Source organism: Cyprinodon tularosa, unplaced genomic scaffold (assembly GCF_016077235.1).
Source record: "Cyprinodon tularosa strain WSP-4 unplaced genomic scaffold, ASM1607723v1 ctg825, whole genome shotgun sequence".
NCBI classification, from domain to species: domain Eukaryota; kingdom Metazoa; phylum Chordata; class Actinopteri; order Cyprinodontiformes; family Cyprinodontidae; genus Cyprinodon; species Cyprinodon tularosa.
The window spans coordinates 67808-93611 of record NW_024039591.1 but is presented as its reverse complement, the minus strand read 5'-3'; the positions used below and the strand labels follow the sequence as shown (position 1 = coordinate 93611).

At 37.4% G+C, this 25804-nt stretch overlaps 3 protein-coding genes across 5 annotated transcripts; 1 reads left to right on the top strand and 2 right to left on the bottom strand.

The window, feature by feature from the left end:
• Window positions 1–542: 542 nt before the first annotated feature.
• Window positions 543–4257, bottom strand: ccdc25 (coiled-coil domain containing 25). Its single transcript, XM_038272355.1, has 9 exons — window positions 4072–4257; window positions 3852–3899; window positions 3718–3757; window positions 2415–2466; window positions 2134–2209; window positions 1935–2038; window positions 1624–1826; window positions 1138–1183; window positions 543–1028 (listed from the first exon to the last, which is right to left on the bottom strand). Exons 1-9 carry the CDS (start codon window positions 4094–4096, stop codon window positions 999–1001), a joined length of 624 nt encoding a protein of 207 aa, XP_038128283.1. The 5' UTR covers window positions 4097–4257; the 3' UTR covers window positions 543–998.
• A 487-nt stretch (window positions 4258–4744) lies between these two features.
• Window positions 4745–13559, top strand: esco2 (establishment of sister chromatid cohesion N-acetyltransferase 2). 2 transcript variants are annotated; one of them, XM_038272360.1, is made up of 15 exons: window positions 4745–4872; window positions 5776–5841; window positions 5978–6102; window positions 6225–6531; window positions 6613–6922; window positions 7338–7447; window positions 9315–9420; window positions 10231–10306; window positions 10459–10501; window positions 10815–10959; window positions 11418–11549; window positions 12166–12255; window positions 12353–12496; window positions 12785–12969; window positions 13177–13559. In XM_038272360.1, exons 2-15 carry the CDS (start codon window positions 5789–5791, stop codon window positions 13307–13309), a joined length of 1959 nt encoding a protein of 652 aa, XP_038128288.1. In that variant the 5' UTR covers window positions 4745–4872; window positions 5776–5788; the 3' UTR covers window positions 13310–13559. The 2 variants fall into 2 exon arrangements, with proteins under 2 accessions (XP_038128288.1, XP_038128286.1); XM_038272358.1 differs by having other exon boundaries at window positions 6610–6922.
• pbk (PDZ binding kinase) lies at window positions 13174–24794 on the bottom strand. Of its 2 annotated transcripts, none has more exons than XM_038272361.1 (7): window positions 24676–24794; window positions 24034–24200; window positions 21305–21444; window positions 20341–20510; window positions 16470–16599; window positions 15879–16061; window positions 13174–14690 (listed from the first exon to the last, which is right to left on the bottom strand). In XM_038272361.1, the coding sequence occupies exons 2-7, from the start codon at window positions 24192–24194 to the stop codon at window positions 14458–14460; spliced, it is 1017 nt and encodes a 338-aa protein (XP_038128289.1). In that variant the 5' UTR covers window positions 24195–24200; window positions 24676–24794; the 3' UTR covers window positions 13174–14457. The 2 variants fall into 2 exon arrangements, with proteins under 2 accessions (XP_038128289.1, XP_038128290.1); XM_038272362.1 differs by having other exon boundaries at window positions 24034–24195; window positions 24670–24791.
• Between the last annotated feature and the right edge of the window lie 1010 nt (window positions 24795–25804).

The following is a 25804-nucleotide window of genomic DNA, read 5'->3' as shown; positions in this document are numbered from 1 at the left end:
TTTTCTTTTTTAGGTAAAGGTGCAATTTCTAATTTCATGGTATATCTAATATCCAAAAAATTTAGGTCTATTAGATAAATGTTACATTTATTTATTTCATGGAACAGTTATGCATGTTGTGGGACATTCACATTTAAAGTTCTGGCCTTCTTATACCTCTGGGGTAACATCCCAATAATTGTGAAAATCATATCTTTAACACTGATCTAAAAAAACAAAATAAACCCACACCAATAGCAAAAAAAAAAAAAAATGCTTTTGCAGAAATCCAGTTTTTTCTTTTTCTTTCTACAATTGCTAATTTTCAAACATGTGTTTTATAATGGCAGTCTGCAATTTATTGTAGAGTAATGTTATAATCCATCCCGGGCAATTGATGTATATTGAGGTTTTGTAATATTACCTTCAATCATTCATGCATGTATTACCCTCCATGCCACTTCTCTGCATGGGCACGCTCAAATCGCCCTAATAGTTGCGATATTTGAGACTGGTCAATGTACAATCAGAATATTGACTAAAACCATGAAAACCTCTAAATCTATACATTGAATTGTGTTTAATAAAATCTGACATGCAAATAAAATGAGCAGATTGAGAAAGGAAGCAGAATCCCAAGCAGCTTCAACAAAATGCTGTTGAATCGAGTGACTGAAACAAACAGACATCCATACAGACACCAGTTTTATCACCATTGATACAACTGTAAAAACTGAATCTGTGGTCTAGGTTTTCTCCCCCAAACAGTCTCCTTATTAATCAGTGTTGTCGGACACACCCAGTTCTTTCAACGAGGAGCTCAACCAGCTCCGTAAGAAAACAACTCCTGAATCATCAAACGCCGAGTCAATCCCCGATGGTTTATTTTCCACTCCGAGTGTCCAAAAGCAGTATATGCTTGTTTGTTTTGATTTTCTTTAATTCAAAGTCTGTAAAGAGGTGCAGCAAGGGGAGGGGCTTCCAGACCATCATCTGCACAGCCGTTGTATTTGCAGGCGTCACATGAAGTCGTCCGAGTCATAGCCGTCCTGCAGGGAAGGAAAAACTCCATAAGAAGCCAGAAAGCTAACCCCTATGACACACAGTCTTTAATTAAAAAAATTGTTTAAATTTCAGTCTAGATTTTTTGATTTTTACCTCATTGGTTTTCATCTTTTCACTCTTCATCAGTGAAGTATAATTCCTGGACAGTAAAAAGAAAGTTTTTAGAAGCATTTAACAGTGCCATGTTAAAGTATCTACTACATTTGAACTCATCGATGGACAAAAGAAAAAGCAGTTCATCGTAATGGGAGACAAAATGATGCATAGTTATAAAACCTTTTTATTAGAAAAAAACAAAAACCCAAAAAGGTTTCCAATAACAAGAATCACCACAGCATCATACACCATGTTTGACGGTGAGGAAAGCATGTTTAGGGTGGTGTGCAAAGTCGCCTCTTTTATTTTATTTTTTCCAGGCTTTCTTCTCGGCTCTCCTTTAAAAATATAAAACTAAAAGCCTTCCCGTCAACATGTTCTTCCACCTGAGTGTTGGATCTCTGCAGCTCTTGCAGAGGTTCCCATGTCAAAATAACCGAACCGACTAAAATGTATTTAATTAATTTAAGATCTTTGGCCCACCTGAGATCCTCCATCTCCTTTTTCTTCTTCTGCTCTTCCTTCTCTATCCTCTTCTGTTCCTGAAGTTGAGCTTTCTTCTCGTTCCTCTCCTCCCGGTCTCTTGCCTCCTTCTCTGCCGCCAGGTCGGGATAGCGCTCTTCTTTCGTCTTCTCTAGACGGTTTACGATCTCATTGATCTTCTTCTCCACAGCTACAATCTTCACCTGTTAGACATCAAACGTTACACAATGAGGAAATCCATGTACAGAAGAAATATATTGCAACAACCTGGCACTAACTTTGTTTTTGTGAAATATATTTAGACTGCTGACCTCTTTCTGTCTGTGAAAGCCAATCTGTCCAACATCCATCTCTCCTGTTTTCTTCAAGTTGGCCCATGGGGTGTAGACCACATTGATGTTGTTCATCTTACAGCCTGACAGTAAACAAAGAAATTATTATTCTTATTTCAAAATAAAACAGGGTTTTCTCTAAAACAGCAGAAGTTCTGATAGGAAACTACAGTATTACCCTGGATGCTGTTGTTCTTCACCAGCTGTGCACAGTCTATTAGCACCTCTGGAGGAATATCATCAATGGTTTTACCCTAAAATAAAAATACATCCATCTGAGAGGGTGTATTTTTGGCTTAAAAAAACAGATGATTCAATATCACATCCATAAAAATGTAAATATATACATTTTTTACTTTTTTTTAATAATTTTTAATAATCAAAGTTTCAGACAAAACAAATAGGCAGAAAATAACCTTTAATTTTTCAGGTTGGGCTGAGAGGATTTTTTGTTTTTACCTTTGGCATTCTTAGATAAACATGAGCAGAGGAGAGTTTGTCAACATGAAACCTGTGTATAGAAAAAAAAAAACAAGATTAAAATTAAAAATGTTACAGATTATAGATTAAGATGATCAAATTATTTTCAAACCAAAACCTTCCTTTTTAAACATACAGAGAGGACTCAATTAAGTCAAAATAAACTTTGTTTATTTAGTAGTATTATTTAGTTTGGTGACTTTCAAAGGTAATATGCTTTGAAATATTTAATATTTTGATCTTAAATGTTTTTTTTTAAACAGCTTTTCATAGGTAGAGGTACTAAATCTGTGGATTCTTTCTGCACATTAGGTTAAGCTTAGTTAAACTGGATGAGGAGTATTTGGGAATCTACATTTTAAATACTTCTAACCTAAAATTTGATTGTATTTTTTTTTTTTTTTTTTGCACTTTTACTGTGCCATAGCTCGCTTAACCACTGGAATGTGAACTAATGCCTCGGCTGAAACTTAGTAGCTATTATTCCAGAGCTGCACCGTATTTAACTTCATCTAATTCTGACCAGCTTTCTTTCCCTCCTACAGCATGATGCTGCCACCACCACCATATGGATCACTGTGGACAGCGTTTTAAAGAGAATGTGAAGCTTTACGTTTTTCTCCACATAAAGCATTATACATGAAGGCTGAAAAGTTCACCTTTGGTTTTGTTTGTCCAGATGTACTACCTGGTAGAAAAATGAAAATCTTTTGACTAAAACTTTCTTCTTTCACTGCTCTGTAAAAGCCATATTTGTTTGAATGCAGTCTATAGTTTTCCTGTCTACATATTTTCTCTGCAACCCCTTCAGGGCTACCATGGAACTCTAGACTGTTAAGGAAAAATTGCACAATTTTGGGTGGACACCTGTGTCATTGTAGGTTTGTATAAACTTAAAATTCTGAGATGATTTATTCAGTTCTAACTTTGCATCTCACTGATGCTGTTTATTGCTAAAAACCTCGGATGACCTTCATAGAACAAGTAGGAGCCTACCTATTAAGCCATTATTCTATTCTATTCTATTAGCCACAGGTAGATTGTTTGATGATAAATGTACTTGTACATGCATTTGGCTGGAATGGATTTTATTAGAGAGTATCAGAATTATACACATTTGTATTGATCCGTTACTTAACTTCTCAAGAAAATAGCTCAATGCATGAAATGCAAGCAGGAGAGTTAGAGCAGCCCCAAGAAAATACATTTTGATAGGATCAAGCGCTGCACATCTGCTTTGCTTTTCTACAGATAATTGGAAGCAAATACTAAAGACTCTTACCAGATGTCTTCAGGCCAGCCATATTTAATCAGATCCTCATCTATGCACAGAAACAGCTCGTTTTAATTCAAGATGGGGTTAACTGACAACCAGAAAGCAGCAATTGAAACAAAGGTGTGAGAGATCAGCCTTACTTTCATATTTATCTTTTCCCATGTAGATGGTGAATGGGGTGTCCACCACTAAGGAGAGAAAATAGAGATCTGAAAAACTGGTTCGACTAAAGAAATAGTGGATGTCAAATGAACAAATGACAAAAAGGAGGTAAGAAAAAAATATATATAAATGACTGATGTGTGAAGCTAACCGGGCTATACAGACCAACCGCGCTTCTAATGTTCGCGTTAGACTCACCGGCACTTGTGAAGTAAAACACCATTTTTCTTTAAAACAAAAAACACTGATAATATATTAATGTAACAAGCTTAGTTTGTTAAGTAATAAAAAAAACAAATGAAAAACTTAAGAGTTTACTTTTCGCTGCTACTGTCACTCTACTCATGTACGGACTGACCCGGAAGAGGTTAGCTGCTAACGTAAAGATCCCACGCAAAGACCGCATAGACTAATTCTACCCATCAAAATAAAGTTCATATTTTCAAGTAATATAGTACATTGAAATTTAAATGTCAAACTTTGTTCGAATTTTTTTCTTTAACGGTTTTTGGTTGTGCTCAGTTTTCTTCAGGATAAAAATTAAAATATATAGTTTTATTAAATTCCTAAGATACTGTTAAAGATAAACAAATCTGCAGGTTAAATTTTTCTTAACAGTTTATTCTGGAGCATTGTACGCAGTTGAAAGTGCTGTGAATACATATTACACATAAACAAATTGTCAAGGATTTAAATGACAACAAAATGTGTTTTGTTTTATTTTATAGTTTTCATTTAAATAATTTAATTTGATTAATTTTACCCAACTTTTAGGTAACGGATTTTATAGTTTGTCTCTTATTATTTTTTTTATTATTATTTTGAAACGGGCTAAGCTATTTCACATTTCACTGGTGCTCACATTTCCGCTTCCGGTTGGGTTGTACAACTATTTTTAGACTGGCGCGCGCTCTTCAAAAACATAGACGAGAAACGCGCGAGGACAGAGCAGCAGCAAGACCTGAGACATCTATTTGTTTTCATCGTTCATTGTTCAAGGTACACCAGAAGAAATGTATATGTGTGTAATGACGACCAACCTGCGTTTTCCCTGGATGTTTGTTAACTTTATTCTCGATTTTAAATTGCGCGTTTAACGATCACATTTTAAAATTTTAAATACGACTCATCACATAAGTTAAAACTACCATGTTTTAAGTAGTTTTTAAAGATGAAATTGTGTTTTACTTTTGATAATGCGCGGACAAAGTGGTTTATTCAGCTGTGCAAGAGTCTGGGCTGTAACTGACACACTTGTTTGTTTCATAAGATGATCATCCCGCCAAATGCGCGTTTGCTTTAACAGTTTACTTCTAAATATTGTGGGGGACTTTAGTATTTCCTACCAGGTAAAAGTGAAAAACGACTTATCTTTAAGACATAACTAAAGTGTCTTTACGTATTATACTGAAGTAGAAGATTAAATCAGACCTGTACTGCTATAAGCTAATTTACCGTAAAACACGGAAGGAGCAATTTTCTTTCGCGAGCCTTCTTGAAATTCATACTGGAAGGTTTATTAACGAACCTCTGCCTATTTATTTATGATACTTTTCACTTTCAAACACGTATAGCTTAATTTTTAAAGATTATTCGACCTGTTTGACAGAAGAAAAAGGACAGTTAAAAGACTATTATTTTGTATGTGTAAAAGTAGACATAAACCAATCAATTGATAAAAACATGCCTTTAATTTTAGGCAAAATGCATTAAAATCGCCATTCCCAATTTATCAAATCCCTCAGCATTAACTGATATGTCTTTTAAAGGGTTTAAACAATGCATCTACTCACAAAAATCAGAAAGGTTGTGGAAATATGCTTTGCATAAATTAAAAATGTACTGTCCTGGAACATTTTTTATCTATCCGAAAAACCAAATATCGTGTGCTATTACACCTAGGTAAACTTTGAACATGATACCAACCTCAACCAGAAAGCGAAAACTGTCCTCACTGGACTCTGAAAGGTAAGCTGTAAAGATGAATGAAGATTAAACGAATAAAAGATTTATGCAAACGTACTCCCTAAAAGTAAGATCTAAAAATAAAAATCTAATGCATACACCTGGAATCTGGCTTCTAATCTGACATTTTTCTCATTAGTCACCCTGCCAAGAAGGGCATGAAGGAGCAAGCCTCGCCAGTAAAGAGAAGATCCCCCCGAAAGCGCCTGCTCTCTCCACATGTGGAGAAGCAAGCAGGACAGGAGTCGCCACATAAGCCAGCAGGTAAGACAGGCCAGTTTAGTGTGACCTACCATTCCTTTTGGCTCCGACAGTAAAAATCTAAAGGTTTTCTAGTTACTGTGAGAAAATCTACTTCCACATGACAATCAGGCTTATTTTTTCAGGCTCTCCACGTAGATCACCACGTAAATCCCCTTCGGTGGTTACAAGCTCCTTCTATGGCAAGCAGAAGACCATCTATCTCAATCCACTTGAGAGAAAGGCAGTAAAAGAATCTCTGCCTTCCCTCCCCCCTGTTATTACCCCCCCCCCACCATCAGCCCAAAAAACAGAAAAGAAAATGAAGAAAACGGTAAAAAGAGGCAACAAATCCAGAAATGCAGTAGCAGGATCCGGTAAGAGAGGAAAGAAGAGTACCAAAGGTTCTCCAGCATCTAAAAAGGCAGTTGAACCATCCAAAAGGAATACCAGGTTTGTTTCTGATGCTTTATTTTAAATATATTTAGATGAACCCTTCTAGTATTAAACATTGGCTTTCAATTTATTTAGCAGCCTTGCAGTTAAACAAACATCCACCAGCAGCAGCAATGTACCAGCAAACAACAACCCAGTAGAGGCAAAGAAGGGAATCACGCTCTCTTTCGCCAGCCTGAAGCCCAAGCCCAAGATCTTTGTTGGAGCCGCTTTCTTTGGTACAGGAAAGAAGCCAACATCCATGTATAAGATACCTGCTCCGAAGTCCTCAGCCAGGCCAGCTCCAGTTAAGTCCAGGAGCCAGACTGGACCCCCACAGCAGAATGCTAAGACACCAAAGCAGCAGGTGGATCTAAGGGTTGCATCACAGCTGCAGGAGCCAGGAAAGGTTTGTGTGTTATTAGTAAAAAAAAAATCCATTTAGTGTCTCACAATGGAGAAATTGTGGTGTTAAAGCACCAATAGATTATAGGAAAAGTGGTTGCAAAAATGTGGACCTTTAAAAAAAAAAAATAGTGTCTAAATAATTGAAAGATGTTTTGCAGTTTTTCCATCTTTAATTCTCATCTAGGATTCCTTATAATCTTAGAAAGTTTTCCTCGTCATTGATGTAAAACAGAAGTTACAAGTGCCTTGTTTAAAACTGAATCAATAAAAGTGATGTCTATGTTCATTTGTAACCAATCTTAGTGTTTGTCTGGAGAGATTGTCATAAAGAATCAATGAACCTCATAATTTTATCATTCAGTTTGCAATATTAAATGTTTTAACGTGATATTTTCTTTGTTGTGATTGCTGTACAGCAAATGGATCTGAAGGAGATCCAGGACGGTACAAAGCAGAGGACGAAGTTTGATCCAACTGACTGGATGGATGTTAATGATGGGGAGTCAGAAACCGCCAAACCATCGAGGTAAAACTGGTTTAAAAGACGAGCGAGGGCTCCCCTTCACGAGATAAATTTTCCATTCTTAAAAATCCTTTTTTTTTTTTTTTTTTTTTTTTTTTCAATTTCAGACATGTATGTGTTTCTAACTTTTGTAGTTCAAAATTTTTTAGATTTTATTTTTCCATGTTTTTCCTTTTAATTGAAATGGGATACAAATGAAATTATGCTTACCGGTAGTTTGTGTAACAAATGCTTCATTAGTTTATATCTGGCATTCTTTATCTTTTGATTTGACAACTTTAAAATTCTGTAGAAACAACAGTAAACAAAATTTAGAGTAAAGCTAAACAATTTTGCAAAAAAAAAAAAAATTGGATAATCTTAAACTAATAGTACAATTTCAATTTTCTTAAGCACAAGCATATAGATTTTCCAATCCAGAATTTTTGTTTTTTCATGACCTTAAAGTTAGGCATGTCCCGATTCCATTACTGTTACCTTTGAGTAAAAAAAGCCTAATTCTGCTTGCATGCATTAATCTGTGAGCTAGCTGAAAATGTAATTAAATTGTTCAGCCCTAGCCTTTAGACATTTATTCTGCCATATAATGAAAAATCTATTTGCAGTCCATATGCAATACTGTATGGAACCTGCAGTAAATTTAAGAGTGAGGAAAAAAAATCGGTTGTTGCTTTTTCCAAATAATTTTTTTCTGAGACTTACACAAGGCAGTGCACATCTGTGCCTAAAATGTGACACTTGATATGCTAGATAAAGAAGGTTGGCATCATGTTAAAGGAATAGTACACCCAAAACATGATTAGCCTTCATTTTCCACTCACCCCCATGCTGAACAACACTCTGGAGTACTTTTTTGATATCTCAAATGCATCTGGAGATCTGGGAGGCTTCTTGCTGTCTGCTGACATTCAAATAATGGAGGTCTATGGCGCCCGAGGCAGACAGGTCCATAAAAGTCCACAAAAAACGTGTCAATATTCCTCCATACTGCTCGTCCAATGTATTCCAAGTGTCCTGAGTGGGTAGCGTCCATAATTTACTCGAAACGAAGTCATTTAGAATGTTTTTAGAGCATAAACAGTAGTGTATAGGATTTCCTGAAAGCGCGCACATGCGCGTTCACGACGCTACGGAAGCCGGCAGACCAAACCAGATGAAAGTGCGCATTCAGCGTCTGCTCTGCCGATAATGCAAGTGTAGAAGAAGAAATGTGCTGTTTACCTGTGCAAAGAAAGAAACAACGAAAGAAAAATGTCTGAGGACTTCAGTGTTGAGGAAGAGCATGAGTTCTTTGCCGAGCTGAATGCGCTGGTTTGGTCTGCCGGCTTCCGTAGCGCCGTGAACGCGGATGTGCGCGCTTTCAGGAAATCCTATACACTACTGTTTATGCTCTAAAAACATTCTAAATGACTTCGTTTCAAGTAAATTCTGGATGCTACCCACTCAGGACACTTGGAATACATTGGACGAGCAGTATGGAGGAATATTGACACGTTTTTTGTGGACTTTTATGGACCTTTCTGCCTCGGGCACCATAGACCTCCATTATTTGAATGTCAGCAGACAGCAAGAAGCCTCCCAGATCTCCAGATGCATTTGAGATATCAAAAAAGTACTCCAGAGTGTTGTTCAGCATGGGGGTGAGTAGAAAATGAAGGCTAATCATGTTTTGGGTGTACTATTCCTTGAACTACAAAGGCAGTTGGAGTAAAGATATGTAGGGGAGTGCTTTGAGTAGATTGGAACCTTCTTTAATTAAAAAGAAACATTGAACATATTTAAGACTGAAGAAATGCCGAACTCCACATATTCCTATGGTATTAAGTTTTTCCATTAAAACTTGTCAGCTGTCAATCTTTGTCTCCCTCAGCTCCCCTGAATTAATGGCTGAAACACACGGGGTTACAAAACAAGTGAAGATTGTTCTTTCCAGGACGCCAAGTCCTAAATCTACAGCTTTGTTCTTCGACAACCAGGTAGGGATGACACATTTGTTAAGTTTGAATTAATTGGCTGCGTCCTCCGAAGGCCAGATTCTTTGGCTGATCTCGTCATACCGCAACGTCGAGGCCTGTTCAGATTGAAAGATTCTTTGTTGTGTGGCCGACAAATGCAGCCTTCTTTTTGCCCGTTTTGAAGGACCGGTCTGGTGTATCTAGTGATTGATTGTGAGTCCAAGCAAGCTAGCTGTTCGGTTCTCAGACGAAAAAAGGGAAATGGCGCCAAACTGGTGAAAATTGTGAGGTTTTATGAGTATGTGAATACTTTTGACTGAAATTGACGAAAATAGTTTTTTGATGATTAGTGAGTCAGACATGTAGTGGGTGATGTTTGGTCTATTAAAATGTTTTCTGCAGTGTGGGGACTACTTATCTGATATTTGCGACGACGGTACTGCTGCTGAAACTCCTCTGAAATGTTATTAACACCCAGAACAGTCATAACGAGTTCAGTACGCATTCTTTGCCTATTTGTGTGTCAACTTTCATGGTTGCTGGGCAACAGAACATACAGGAAGGGAAAGCTGGAAAAAGGCTGGACCTGTTTGAATCCATAGCCAAAGCCCTTCCAGTATCTTTATTTTCACGGATCTCGAAGAACCCAGTCCAGGTAGACCGGGTCCTTGGAGGATGCAGCCTCTGAAATTGAAAAAATAAACATTGACTTGATCGATATGAAGACATGTTTGCTTCAGCAGCTTTAGGTTTCATAAAAAGCATCATCTGATGACATTGTGCAGGTATTAACTTTAATGCTTGTTTTTCTTTTCTTTTTATATTTTACAGGATGAATTGCAGACAGATGGCGGTTCTGAGCAAAGTAAAATAAACCCCACCGAATCTTCCACAACTCCTTCCAAAGGTGTGCGTCAACATTTTATCCGCTTCAACCTTTATTTAAATGGTTATAATAATTGATCTGTGGCAGATTCTTTTTCCAAGTCAGACAGAACATTTATGTTTATACAAAATACCTAATCCTAATGCTATATCACTCCCCCTCCTCCTCTCCAGCTTCTGGAGCGGTGTACCCCATATTTGGCTCCTCATCAAAAAGGTGAGATATTTTTTAAAGATGTTGTTGTTTGGCTTAATATTTGTGTGCATGCATTCAACATGAGCTGACCCAGAGTATTTTATTGTGTTTTATCTTATTTCCTGCTGTCCTCATTTGGGTTTTTCACATATTTTTTTAAGTATTTACATTCTTTGATATTAAATGATTAACCAGATATTTCAATCTTAAAAATAAAGAAGTGATGAAATGATTGTACAGCAGTGAAATTGAAGCTTATTTTTACACTTTTAATTTGCATTATTTAAAAGACACAACAGTCGCCACCACCTAATGTTTTAATTTCTTTTTTCAGACTGAGTGCAGCGCTGCGTCCTCCAGTATCCTGCAGTACCCCCTCTGTCTCCTCAGGAGCTTCACCCCTGCCAGCTTCATCTGCAGTGAAAGAGCGACAAACTCGCAGGAAGAAGGAAAAGCTGGATCATGACCAGCTCATCATTGTGAGCCTTTTTTGTCCTTCATTTTTCAGTGCCTGAATTTTGTTTTGCTTCATGCTTTGTACATGTAAAGATTGTGTATATCAAATTCATAATGCTTTTTTTTTTTAAGTATTTAATACAGTGTAATATTAGTTTGTTACGTATGCTACAAAATGTTAGAGGGAACAAAAAAAAAAAAAAGTAAAAGTACACTACATGGCACAACATGCCATAATTATATATTTTAGGATGGTTAAACAATTTTGTTGTATATGAAATCTGTTTAAAATTGTCTCTTAAATAAAGCATTTTATTTTTAACACCTTAAAATAATGACCAGGTTCCAAACAGCAGGACGATATGGCTCAAAATTTTCGCATTCACCAAATATTTTTATTATAATTGCTAAACATCATGTCTTTTACTTATTGTGAGAAGGAAGACTTAGTGACGTGAGTTTACCTGACTGTATTTGCCAGGATGCTGGACAGAAGCAGTTTGGTGCTACAACCTGCAGCTCCTGTGGGATGGTTTACAGTGCAGACAACCCCGAGGACAATTTCCAACACACCCAGTTCCACCAGCAGTTTCTGGACTCCATCAGATATGTGGTAAGATTTCCTTAAAAACCTTTACCAGGAAATCTATAAAAGCAAATTTTTTTTTTTTTGCGATTTTTGAAAAGAACAAAGCTTGTTTTAACTCGCGTTAAAGCCAGAGGATAGCCAATGTCCATATCTGATCATAGTCATTTTAATTACCTCCATAATTTAGTTAAGTATGTATTTAAAGTTAAAATTGGAGCATAATCAAAAGTTTATTCAAGCTTAAAGCAACTTGATACAAAATGCGAAACTCATTGACAAAATTTGCCTTTTGTTTATTTTCATTTTGGTGGTGGTCTTAGAGTTGAATTGTTAAACATTTTAACAGAAATGTTATGTTAAGACCTTATTACAGCTGACACTGCTTTTTTGTGTTTTACCTCGGATAATCCGGCTGTATGCAAACGTGTTGGAAAGTTTGGTGGTAGGATAAATGATGTAACAAATTTCTGTCAAACATTCCATTTTTGTTCAACGTAATCTTAATTTTGACCGAAAAGTGGAAGTTTAATTTGCTTTAAATCTTAAACATAAGAAATTAACAGAAAAAAAAACTTGAAGTAAATAGTTGAGAATAGGTTTCTAATTTATTGATCTGAAGTTTCATTCTTTATTTTTCCAGGGTTGGAAAAAGGAACGGGTAGTGGCAGAGTTCTGGGACGGTAAAATTATCCTGGTTTTACCCGATGATCCGAAGTATGCAGTCAGAAAGGTACGGGACCACACACTGGATAATTCTTGGTTGTTGTGTAAAAATAATTTGTGTCAGGCACAAATCGAAGTTATGAGTTTTTTTTTTTTTTTTTAAGGCTGAAGAAGTCCGCCGTATCGCCGATAACGAGTTGGGTTTCCAGCAGGTGACTCTGAGCAGACCAACGCAGGCTAAAACCTTCCTGTTCATCAACACAGACCGACTGGTTGTAGGATGTCTCATTGCTGAACCCATAAGACTGGTAAAAAAAAAAAAAAGATGAGGTTTTCATTGCTTTAAATATTTGTTTGGTTTAATGTGCAACAATAATGCCTGTTTAATTTTATGTGTATACAATTAATTTCAATTCAGACCGGCAAGCTCTTTTTATTGACTAATCATCGGAAATGTAAAGGAAAATATTTTTCTCAAACAGAATCTAATTTTAAAACCTAATAGTTTTTTAAACTGTTCTGCGACTTCCCTGTTATACAAAAGCCTTCATACAGATCTTAAGCTTTGGAAATTGTTATCCCGTTTTTCCATGCAGGCCTACAGGGTTCTGGAGCAGCCAGATCACAAGAAAGACATGACGAAGGACGACTTCATGGAACGCCACAGAGCCTGGTGCTGCTCCACCACCCCAGAACAAGCTCTGTGTGGAATCAGTCGGATCTGGGTCTTCAGCCTGGCGAGGCGGCAGGGCATCGCAACCCGTATGCTGGACACAGTGAGGTGAGACGTCTGCAATTGGCCTTTTCTTGTTTTTATTTTGAAGTAAACTTTTCAGGCATAATCATTGTGGCTCTTAGTTCCATATTTTAGAGACGTGATTACTTTAAGTAGTCAGATTAAAAAGTTTTATTTTTCTGAACATGACTAACGATTTAATTATATCTTGTTCCACCTTATGTCTGCCCCCCTTCTTTTTTTTTTTTAAAGGAGCACCTTCATGTTTGGAAGTTATCTGAGCAAGGACGAAATTGCATTTTCTGATCCAACACCTGATGGGAAGCTGTTTGCCACCAAGTACTGCAACACCCCAACCTTCCTTATTTACAACTTCATAGCATAAGAAGGAAGCAACAGTTCATTAAATATGCTGCATTAATTGGCGTGAAGTTCTGAAGTTTTTCGTGTTAAAGGTTTTTTTGCTGAATGTTAATTATATGCAAAGCTGTTTTTTGTTAAAGCTTTGTGTGTAAAGTTGTTTCTATTGGGTAAGGTTTAGTATTCTGTATTTATAATGCAGCCCTTTTCCCTGAATGTTTTAATATCCCTTCCCCTGCTGCAGTGGGAAAATAAAAGTTCATACAATTTGATGTTACTTTTAAGCGTTTTTATTGTGAGTTCAGTTTTAACTGACAATCTCAATTTGTGAGACATGTTCAACATAATAGGATTCATTTTCCATGTACCCGTTGGAAGTATTCTGCACTTTGAAGGCGAAATATTTCTGAAACACGAATTCCATCACTGTTAAAGGGGAAATCAAACGATCAAACTTAGTTCATGGGATTGTGTCTTACTGTTATCGATAATTAAATTATAAACGTAAAGAGTAAAATTAAAAACCTTTTGTTTTATAATTCTTTGGTAAGGGTGCCACCATGTTGCAGTACCTCGAATGGTGACCTCACAGGGTTGATTAACAGTAGCTCTAGCAATTGGATATACTGGCGACAGATCAACCATAGAACATTTGGTTTGATGGAGGATAAAGCTGAAAGGGTTTTATGGTTGTGATCTATCAGCAGTGCTTCCAATCTATACAACTGCTAGAGCTAGCATTAATCTATCCCTGGACATCGCCGTGCGAGGTACTTCAACATGGCGATGCCCTTATCAAATTATAAAACAAGGCTTTCTTTTCTTTTACGTTTATGTTTTTCTCATTTGTAATATAAGTATTGATAAAAGTAAGATACGATCTGGTGAATTAAGCTAGTTTGGTTGAACAACTCTTTCCCCTTTAAGGGATGTTCCTGCTTCGCGCATTTAACAAAAATTCTTTTAAGGATATTTTTTTCCCCACCCACTTTTACACTTATTTACAAAAAGACAATAGTAAGAGCATTTTATGGTTTACTGTGAAAAAGTTAATGAAGTAAAGGATACAGTAAAAGATGACAAAACATAGAAATGACAATTATAAAACAGTGTTTTAACTGTTCCAGACAAATGGTTAACATTTACAAGAGTTCAGAGCAATAAATGAAGATGTTAATCAATAACGATCACCTCACATGGTGCTCTGTCCAACACAGTGTTGTCCTCTAAGGCCTGGACAATCTGTGCAGCTGATGGTCTCTTCTTAGGGTCTTCCTCAGTGCAAAGACAGAAGAGCTCCACCATCCTCCTGTACGAGGTGCCCAGAGATGCAGCGTCCAGCGGTGGCCTCGTCCCCAAACGCTCATAATAGGCATCCTCATCAAAGCTCTCCTCCATTGAATCGTCTAGAATGTACACAATATTTAAATCAGTGAATCTTGTGATGGAAGATGGTTTGTTTTAATACCATAAATCCATCGGAGTTAGAGATTTTATTTTCCTTTCAGAAGTACAAATAAAGGTAGTTGTTAAGATTCACTGGTAAAAAAACCAACTAATGTTAAGTTTGCTACCATAACTATTTCCTAAGTCTTAACCACAATAACATTTTTGTTTAACTATTTTCATTTATTACACAACAAATCAGATAAAATTTTCCTAAAAGGCAATAAGGAATCTAGAGTATACTTTTTTTTAAAAGACCGATTAAAATAACACTATAAAATGCTGACAAGTTTAACACTACAACCATGGTTTTTCTTTATTAGTAGCCTTTTCTTTATATTTTGAAATGGGGGGGGGGGGGGGGGGGGGGGGGATATACCATACAACCTGTAAAATTTTATGTAATTTTTTTAGTCAGGGTTTAGTTTGTATCAGGTTTAGTACGTTAAAGGGGAATGCTGTCCCCCACACACCCGCGGTTCTATTTTTTCAAAAACAAAGCAACGTGTGTATGACGTCATCGTCCGGGCCACAGGCAGCTACGCTCTACCCCTTATATTCATTCGGCTAGCTAATCTGAATTGTTCAATTCCATTTGAAGAGCGAGATCATCTGTGGTAGTAGCACTAGACATCTTCCAGGCATGTGAGTAAAACTAGCTGCAGTTCAGCGGACTGCTGCTGCAGGATGAAGGAATGGTAGCCGGCGCGCAGATGACGTCATACACACTCCGCTTTGTTTTAAAAAAATATATAAATATAAAAAATATAACCGTGGATGTCTGGGGGACAGTGATTTGCCTACATGTTATGAACGCTGCCACACCATAAAGAATAAATTTTGAACAGTTTAGTTTGAGCCTTCAAGTCGTTGCCCATAGGAAGACGTTACTTGGATATAACCTAACGGAATATCTTCAGAACAGCTCCAAATGACACAAAACTCATATGGGTGAGTAGAACATGATGTAATTACTTAAAATCAAGGGGCCAATGAAAAAAAAAAAAAAACTGGCGTCCCCTTTAACTATTGTCCCTGTAAATGTAGTGGACAACTTAGGCCGGTTTACCACTTTCAAAATAAAATTTTCTGTAATAAAAAAAAACAAGCATTGTATCCATAAGCCCACAATTGTGAAGCCATCTTACCCCCGTTATCGTCTTCATCACCGTCCAGCATCTGCAGGTGAGGCATGTCCAGAGTCATCATCTCCCACAGGGTCAGACCGAAGGCGAAGATGTCTGCCTTATCGGTGATTTCTCCTCCCTCCTCCAGAGCTTCTTTTGGCTTCCACGGCTCTGTGCCGATATACTCTGCCTTAGGGTCAGACACTGAGAACAAGTGGGGTTATTGTTATCCAACTCTTTGATGGGCATCTCTACAACATTTACACATAGGAGCTACAATACATATCTAGTTTACCTTCTTCATTTTCTTTCTTTTAAGCTAAACAAAGGCAAGTTTACCTCTAAATATCCACCCTTCCCAATCATTTACGCTGGCTAATATCATGCACAACAACTATGAGCCACTAGGGGCGCTAGAATAACAACCAAAAGGTATAGAACAACACTCTCCCTCTGGGTTCTGATAGACCAGTAGATTGAGAGGACATGGAATATATACATATATTTTACTTCTGGGCTGATATAAACTATCCCCTCTAGTAACAACTGATCAATTTCCTTAAGGACGTCCCAAAAGACTGAGAACCCTTTATAATTGAAGATAAGTTATACCTTTCATGTTCTCGTAGAGATGCAGAGAGACACCAACGTCACAGATCTTGACAGTCTCAAAATCACCTTTGATAACCACGTTACACGACTTCATGTCCCCATGCAGAAGCTTCTTCTCATTGTGAAGGTACTGCAAAGACAATATATAAAATTAATAATCTGGTGTTTTCATTTGGAAACCAAATGAAAACACAAACTTCATTAATGGCAACATTTCACATGTTAGATACGGGTTAAAATAAAAAAGTCGGCCCCTTTTAAGTTTGTTCTATTATGAATGTCACACTGAGGTGCTTATATATATATTAGGGATGGGACGATTTATGAAAACCGTCAGAATCGTTCGGTTCGACTGTCTCGGTTCGGTTCGCGTGTGTTTCGTTCGGTTCATGCGCTGCTCCTTTTTCTCATAGAGGAAGCGATTACACTCCAGAGCAGAAGGTGGCAGTGCTGCGACCAAAGCCAACCGCCAGTAGTAAACAAGAAGAAGAAGAAGCGAAGCAGCTTAGCCGGGTGTAGCAGGGGAAGAAAATCAGAACAGGAGTTGGAAGACGAGCCAGCAGCACTTTATAGGTCTGCTGTATGGTAGCGCTTTGCATTTAGAGTGACCTACGATGACGGCGGAAAGAAAGTTGTGGAACAGTGTGCAAGCATTGTGCAACACGTTTTGTTTATGCTAACAGCAACATGTCATGCTAACCCCGTAATCCCACATACTCCGTCAGTAACCCCCGCTCCGCCCCAGACCGGCTACTCAAAGCAAAGCTACAGCCTCCACTGTGGCTTCGTCTGCTCCCCTCTGAGTCCCTTGGAGATGTTAGAGAGCAGGCGCCAGATGATTAAATTCAAAGCAGCAAAACATACGGAAATGATCCAGGGTTTTTGCGGATCATTTAAAATAATTACAATCCATTATTTTTTGGGGGATTTTTTCATTAACTTCATAAATTTTTATGGGATTTCGGTGTAACAATCAACATGTATCGAACCGAACCGTGGATTTTGTGAATCGTTCCACCCCTAATATATATATATAGTTTTAATATTAAATAAATATAACCTTAATAAATACAAAAACAAATTTTCAAAATATTAATACAATAAAAGGAAAAAAGAACCCTGTATAAACCAAACTGACACTACAGTTTCTAAAACCCTTTTGCTTAATTATGACTTGACAGTGGTTTAAAAAAAAAAAAAAAAAAACACTGCACAACTTGTGCTTTTTTACCTAAATTGAAGTGTTTGCTTAAATTGAGACATATTAAATGAATTTTTAGGTCAATTTACAGCACTTGGCACGTATTGATGCTTCATAAGGGCATCTTTTCACAAAAAACTAGTCTACAGGTGCTGGTCATAAAATTAGAATATCATGAAAAAGTAGATTGATTTCAGTAATTCCATTTAAAAAGTGAAACTTGTATATTATATTCATACATTACATACAAACTCATATATTTCAGATGTTTATTTTGTTTAATTTTGATGATTACAAATGACAACAAATGAAAATCTCAAATTCATCATATCAGAAAATTAGAATATTACTGAAGACCAATAAAAACAAAGGATTTATAGAAATGTTGGCCAACTGAAAAGTATGAACATGAAAAGTATGAGCATGTACAGCACTCAGTATTTAGTTGGGCCTCCTTTGGCCTGTATTACTGCAGCAATGCGGCGTGGCATGGAGTCGATCAGTCTGTGGCACTGCTCAGGTGTTATGATAGCCCAGGTTGCTCTAATAGTGGCTTTTAGCTCTTCTGAATTGTTGGGTCTGGTGTATTGCACCTTCTTCTTCACAATACCCCATAGATTTTCTATGGGGTTAAGGTCAGGAGAGTTTGCTGGCCAATTAAGAACAGGGATACCATGGTCCTTCAACCAGGTACTGGTAGCTTTGGCACTGTGTGCAGGTGCCAAGTCCTGTTGGAAAATGAAATCTGCATCTCCAAAAAGTTGGTCAGCTGCAGGAAGTATGAAGTGCTCTAAAACTTCCTGGTATGTGGCTGCGTTGACCCTGGACCTCAGAAAACACAATGGACCAACACCAGCAGATGACATGGCACCCCAAACCATCACTGACTGTGGAAACTTTACACTGGACTTCAAGCAACGTGGATGAAGTGCCTCTCTTCTTTTCCTCCAGACTCTGGGACCTTGATTTCCAAAGGAAATGCAAAATTTACTTTCATCAGAGAACATGACTTTGGACCACTCACCAGCAGTCCAGTCCTGTTTCTCTTTAGCCCAGGCAAGACGCTTCTGACGCTGTCTGTGGTTCAAGAGTGGCTTGACACAAGGAATGCGACAGCAGAAACCCATGTCTTTCATACGTCTGTGTGTGGTGGTTCTTGAAGCACTCACTCCAGCTGCAGTCCACTCTTTGTGAATCTCCCCCACATTTTTGAATGGGTTTTGTTTCACAATCCTCTCCAGGGTGCGGTTATCTCTCTTGCTTGTACACTTTTTTCGACCACATCTTTTCCTTCCCTTCGCCTCTCTATTAATGTGCTTGGACACTGAGCTCTGTGAACAGCCAGCCTCTTTAGCGATGACCTTTTGTGTCTTGCCCTCCTTGTGCAAGGTGTCGATGGTCGTCTTTTGGACAACTGTCAAGTCAGCAGTCTTCCCCATGATTGTGTAGCCTATAGAACTAGACTGAAAGACCATTTAAAGGCTTTTGCAGGTGGTTTGAGTTAATTAGCTGATTAGAGTGTGGCACCAGGGGCCATCAATTTTGAACCTTTTCACAATATTCTAATTTTCTGATATGATGAATTTGAGATTTTCATTTGTTGTCATTTGTAATCATCAAAATTAAACAAAATAAACATCTGAAATATATGAGTTTGTATGTAATGTATGAATATAATATACAAGTTTCACTTTTTAAATGGAATTACTGAAATCAATCTACTTTTTCATGATATTCTAATTTTATGACCAGCACCTGTATATACTGGAGCATGTCAATCTGTCGTTGAATGGGCCATGAAATCCAGAGCAATGTTTTATGGCTGAGCTCCTGTTAAACACGAAAGCTAATTAAGGTAAAATTACTCTGAGGCAATAAAACAATAAGCATGAGTGGTTTTAAACAGGGACCATGAGAGACCAGTGCCCCTTTAGAACTGTCCAGTGTCCTCGTTACACTGCAAAAACTATGTAAAAAAAAAAAAAAAAAAAAAAAAAAAGAGTAAACATTTCTCAAAATAACTACCCTTAATTTGAGCAGGTAAATAAGATGATCTGCCAATAGAATAGGTATTTTTACCCTTAAAATAAGATACTAAGATATTATATCTTTGAAATAAGAGACTGATGTTTTTTTTATTATTTTAAATCTTAATAGTCTTGTTCTATTGGCAAAGTGCCTCATTTACCTTATTCTTTTTTTAATAAAAATTAAAACTATCACATATGAGCAAAATTACTCAAGTATTTGGTAGATCATCTTATTTATGTGCTCAAATTAAGGGCAAATACATTTATTGTGTATCGCACTGTTTTAGATTGTTTGTTGCAGTGTAACACAATCAATTTATGATCATATCGTAGGACAATTTAATTAAATTAATTTAATTTAACAATTAATTTGAATTTACAGTAGACTTTGAGCCTTTTCTTTTTTGTTCGTCCATTCTTTTGTGCAGTTGTGCAATAAAACACATAGCCCTTTTATCCATTATTAATTGATTCTATAGAGCAATATTGAATTTTTGTTTTTGTTGATGATCTGAGACGTTTAAGTGCAACTGAAAAAAAAAACAAAAAAACAAAACCAACCGAAACTAAAGAAATCTGGAAAGGCAAAACCTCCACCTTTATAAAACAACGTACACAAGACATTTATGACACGTTTTACCTTCAGCCCACGCGCCACATGCAGAGCCACCTTTTCTATGTTAGCAGCGGGAAAAGCTTTTAGTCCATTCTCCCTCCGCTTCTCTATCAGGTCGTTGAGGGACTGCTCTCCTCCATATTCCATAGCCAGACACTTTGAACCGTCTTTTGCTGTAGCAAAGGCACGGAAACCTTGGCAATGACACAAAGAGGCAGAGAATTACCCCTAGGGACTCACACTGGTTCAGAGTCAAGAAACAAAACAAGCCATGAAACAATTTATCTCCATGTTCATGAGATTTAACAAACTGATGAAAGGAGGCTTAATGCATATCACGTCATTATATATTGTGGGGTGGGAAATATTCTGTGGAAAAAAGTAATGATCCTGTTTCTACATTTCTAAGGCTGTGTCTGAATGTCCGCCCGAATCAGTGTATAGGACACTATATAGAGGTTATGCCATTTTAGATGAGTGTCCGAATGTCTAGTGGATGAAAAAGTAGTGGATTCGAAATTTCACAGAACACACTTTGAAAAGTAGTGATCATCCATGGTCACTTGACAAGCAGATATATCTCAGAATGCTTTGCAAGGAAAGCAGAAAGCGTCATAGGATTTGTTATCAAATAACAAAGATGGTGCAGGCACCGTGCAGGAAGGCAGAGTTACGTGACAAACCTGAAGCGAAAACTAGTGATCATCTGTCAGAAAGGTCAGTTAACTGAGTTCACCATAAAGTCCACCTTATAGTCCTCGCTCTATATAATGATTGAGAAATTTAGGAGTTAGGATGGACGTCCAGACACAGTCAAGGACTCTAGGTGCCTTTTCATAGAATCCAAACATCCAGTCTTTTCCTTGTAAGGTTTTAAGCACATAAGAGTATTTACCATTTATAACATTTGATGTAGAATAATTAATAATTCTTAATACAGTAAAAAAAATATATTCTAAACCATTACGTTAAAAATGTTTCGTCTTACCAACAATATTTGGGTGATCTATTCCTTTTAGGATCTCTGCCTCCTCATTTAGACGCAGCTGGTAAACAGCCGACTGTTTGGATGCACATTTACTGTTGATCTTCTTCACAGCCCATGGAGATGAGTTGAGCTTCCCCACTCTGGATTCAAAATGGAAAATGTGTCACTGCAACACCTGATCTCATGCAACAAATTAGAGAATTAACCTCCTGGGCTTTTCTGTTGATAAGCACCGATTTAACAATAAGAATTGCAGCATAAAAGAGATAAAGATAAATAAGTAAACGTTGAAGTTAACTCCTTCAGGCTGTGAATGTTCCCTTACAAAGTTCAAGGTAATGAGCAATTTATGTAGACCTGTTTCTTAAACAGATGTAATTTAAAGAGCAATGAATATAATGCAGTGTTTCTTAATAAGGGGATGCAAGAAATTATAATTTAATGAAAGAAGTTACATGTTCTACTAGGACTTTTGTCAGGGACTAATACTTAGTAATGAGGTCTGCAACCTTTTAAACTCAGAGCCACAACATGAAATAAAAGTTAAAGAGCCCCAATAAAGACTTAATAAATACTAAAAGTCAAATAATTAAAACTAAGATTCTCTACTTTTAGAATTAAAAAGAAAAATAATAATTTCACTGTTAAAGGAGAAAAATCCTTTATATGTTAGAACAGGGTTTATACAGGAATGAGTGACTCTAATTTGATGCTTTTTAATGCTCTTTTAAATAATATTTAACGCCATCAACAAGTACCTATGACTCTTAGACTCTAATATATATATATATATATATATTTTTTTTACCGTCGAATTCCTCATTTTCCAGCTACTTTTGTTAAAATTAGCATTTTCCCCCATTCTCTGCGTTTCCATTCTGGCATTATAATCACATTTAATGAATTTTAATGCCTATTAAGGCCTTAATTTAAAAACGAAATTAATGACCCGCAGAAACCCTGTAGAATAAGTCAAGCTGGGTGACCCACCATAAATATGAAAGACAAAGAACGACACTAAGGCTACGTTCACACCGCAGCCTGAAGTGACCCAAATCCGATTTCTTTGGCCCATATGCGACCTGTGTCTGAATTTTTTCATGGCAGTCTGAACAACACAGATCCGATTTTTTTCCAAAGCGACCCAGGCCGCTTGGCTATGTGGTCCTGAATCTGATCTTTTCAAATGTGAACAGTGTCTGAACGGCCAGGTCGCATTCATCCGACCTGAATGCCATTAATAGCCAACAAAGGTCACTATTCTGGGTCTTGCTATGAAGAAGCAGCAAGAAAAACAACAACCACGGCAGACGATGATGCGGAGAGCAATATTTATGTTTAACCATCTTGAAAAGATTGTGTTTTTATGGTTGGGAAAGATCGCTAGATGCGATACCGGCACTACCATCCATGCTTACTTCCATAAACACAAAGCACGCTGGCCTGTGATGTCATTGCATCCTCTACTGCGCATGCGGGACACTCGCTTTGTATGACTGCATTTCACACAGGAGATCACATACAAGTCGCATGTATTTGGAAATGTGAACGGCAACGCAAAAAAATTTGATTCACAAAAAAACGGAATTGAGCATGAAGGCCTGCAGTGTGAATGTAGCCTTAATCCGCCCAAAAATATAAACATATGGTTACAGCTAGGATCTGTACCGGTCTGTTGTGGTGAAGAGAGAGCTGAGCCAAAAAGCAAAGCTCTTGATTTACTGTTCGATCTACGTTCCTGCCCTCATCTATGGTCATGAGCTTTGGATCATGACTGAAAGAACGAGATCCCAGATACAAGCAACTGAAATGACTTTTCTTTTTTTTGTGTCTGGGCGCTCCCTTAGAGATAGGGTGAGGAGCTCAGTCATCTGGGGAGGACTCAGAGTGGAGCTGTTGCTCCTCCACATCGAGAGGAGCCAGTTGAGGTGGGTTGGGCATCTGATTAGGATGTCTCCTGGACATCTCCCTGATGAGGTGTTCCAGGCACCTCGCACCGGGAGGAGGCCCAGGGGGAGACCCAGGATGCGCTGGAGGGACTATGCTTCTCGGCTGGCCTGGGAGCGCCTTGGGATTCCTCCAGAGGAGCTGGCCAAAGTGGCTGGAGAGAGGGACGTCTGGGCCTCCCTACTGAAGTTAACACAAACTCTTGTACCACTGGATGTGCCAATTCAGATATTATATGCAGTGTTTAATGATAACCACTGTTGACTTGACAATTAAAATCATTTCTTATTCTGTCTGGGTTAGAGCCACATGCTGCAGATCCATGTCCCTCAACCAATCATACTTCAGCTCACTTTCAGGCAAAAATATTTTGAGTTAAAGTGGCTGGATAGATAACCTAAAACTACAGCAAAAGGTTGCAACAGTGATATCAGTAAAAATCAGCTCAGTTGACCTAATATGCTTCTTATTTTACCAATACACAATGTCCTCTCCTCTCCTTTGTGTTTTAACATCTCAGGTATTCGTCATTAATGATCATTGAGAACAGTTAGTCCATTCAGCAGGATAAATATATTATCAATATGCAGTGTCCGGGCTTGACTTTCAAAAATATGCTTCCAACACTGCATTCGGTTGCCTTTTGTGATTGCACCCGTTTCCCTGTAAAACAGTTTTGTGTTTTCATCAAGGTTCACTTGGATTAAATCTGTACTAATACATAAACTAACAAGGTGAACATTTATAAACTGTGTAAGTCGGTTTCAAGGATCTTTTCCAACCTGTTCATCAGATAAACACTGACTCCAGTTCCACAACCCAACTTCTTCATGAATGGTGAAGCAGGAATGGTGATAGGGGTCCCACCTCCACTGCTCCCAGAACTCCTCACCCTGCCTCTGATGGGGGTTTTAAACACGCTGTAATCATTAGTAGAGGCCATCCTAGGAAACAAAAACAAATCAAAACAATATAAGAAACATTTTATGACAAACATTTAAAAAATGTCCCTCTGTCTTTAAATTTAAAGTACTAAAATAAAGCTCAGCTGTTTCAAAAATCCAAATGTGATGCCAGGACGAAAGAAACAAAAATGTACGAATTCAGAGGGAGGTGTCCATTTTAGGAGAGAGAAAAAAAGTTAAATGTTTTCGTTAAATCATGAAATCAATCAAGCAGTATTTATTTCCCCCCCAAAAAAAGTTATAACAGCAAGAAACCTTGAACATTTTTCGTAAATCAAAGCAAAGGAACCGACCCTCGCCTGAAACAATGACAAAAAAACCGGATGCTAAGTTTCGGCTTTTAATTAGATTATCGTCTAACACATTAATAAGGTTAATGTAGAGGTAACAGAATTAATCGTGTATTTAATCTGACATTTAAAACGTCTTTTTTTTCAGTACATTTAAAGTTACCTCGGTTTTCTCTAAACTCAAGCGAAGTGCCAACCGCGCAGTACATTCAAAAAAACGGCTGATAGGTATGGACGCCGAAGAGGGACAAAAATCTTTCTTCTTCTTTTTCTTCTTCTTCTTCTGTTTTTGTCGCAAGCAAATTCTCAGCGCTTTGGTGACTGACTCCATAGGTCGGGAGGAGGAGGGGGGGATATATGTTGGACTTGCTTAAAGCGCAGCAAAGAAAATGTTTTTTTTTTCAGTAAATGGGACCAAAAACGAGGATTACAGGGAGGAGAGGTTAAGGCTAGATGATATAAAGTCACAGAATAAAAAAAAAGAAGAATAGTAAGTTATATAAGGGGTACGATCTAGTCTCTCATCCTGAACGTTCACCTCTATGCCATATTATCTTAAAGACTGAATGAGTTATTGTAAATACCCCCCTTTAGGTCTGAATTAATCTACTAATTATTAGTGGTAAAAAAAAGTGACAAAAGCGCCAGTACACATTGCCAGTACAATGTGTATTTAAAAACTTATAAGAATGAAAATGTACTTGTTGGACACCAAGTCCAGAGGAGAATAAGTGTAATTCAAATGTTCACCAACAGGGGTCAGTCATGCATTTTTAGATTGGATTTGGAAGCAGACCTGTGACAGGTGTATCTAATAAGTATGGCATTTTCATTTTTCTAAAAACTCAATTGGTTCTCATCAAGAAGTAAATAGGATCACGGTTTTTGTATTCAGTTATTTATCTGGTGTTTACAGCAGCAAAAAGGTTGTAGAAAAAATGGTCACACAAATGTGGAACTTAGAAAAATGTATAGCAATAACATGCAAGCAAAGAGTTAAAAGATAAACAATAAAATACTGTACTGTTTTAAAAATATATAAATATAGTATTTATGTATATATATTATATCCTCCTGAGACCCGGCCCATTCATTCATGTCCATTATAATGGACATTTTGTCCACCCTTATCTCCCTTAAGTATCTGGAGTTACCCTATCAAGCCCTACAGTGTTTTGTAGAGGACATCCTGGGCTTTCTAGTGATGTGTCATGTGATAGGTTGGCATGCTGGGAACTTTACTTTTTTCCTCTCACAAGATGGCAGCCATACCAACAACAACATTTTATGGAAAGAGG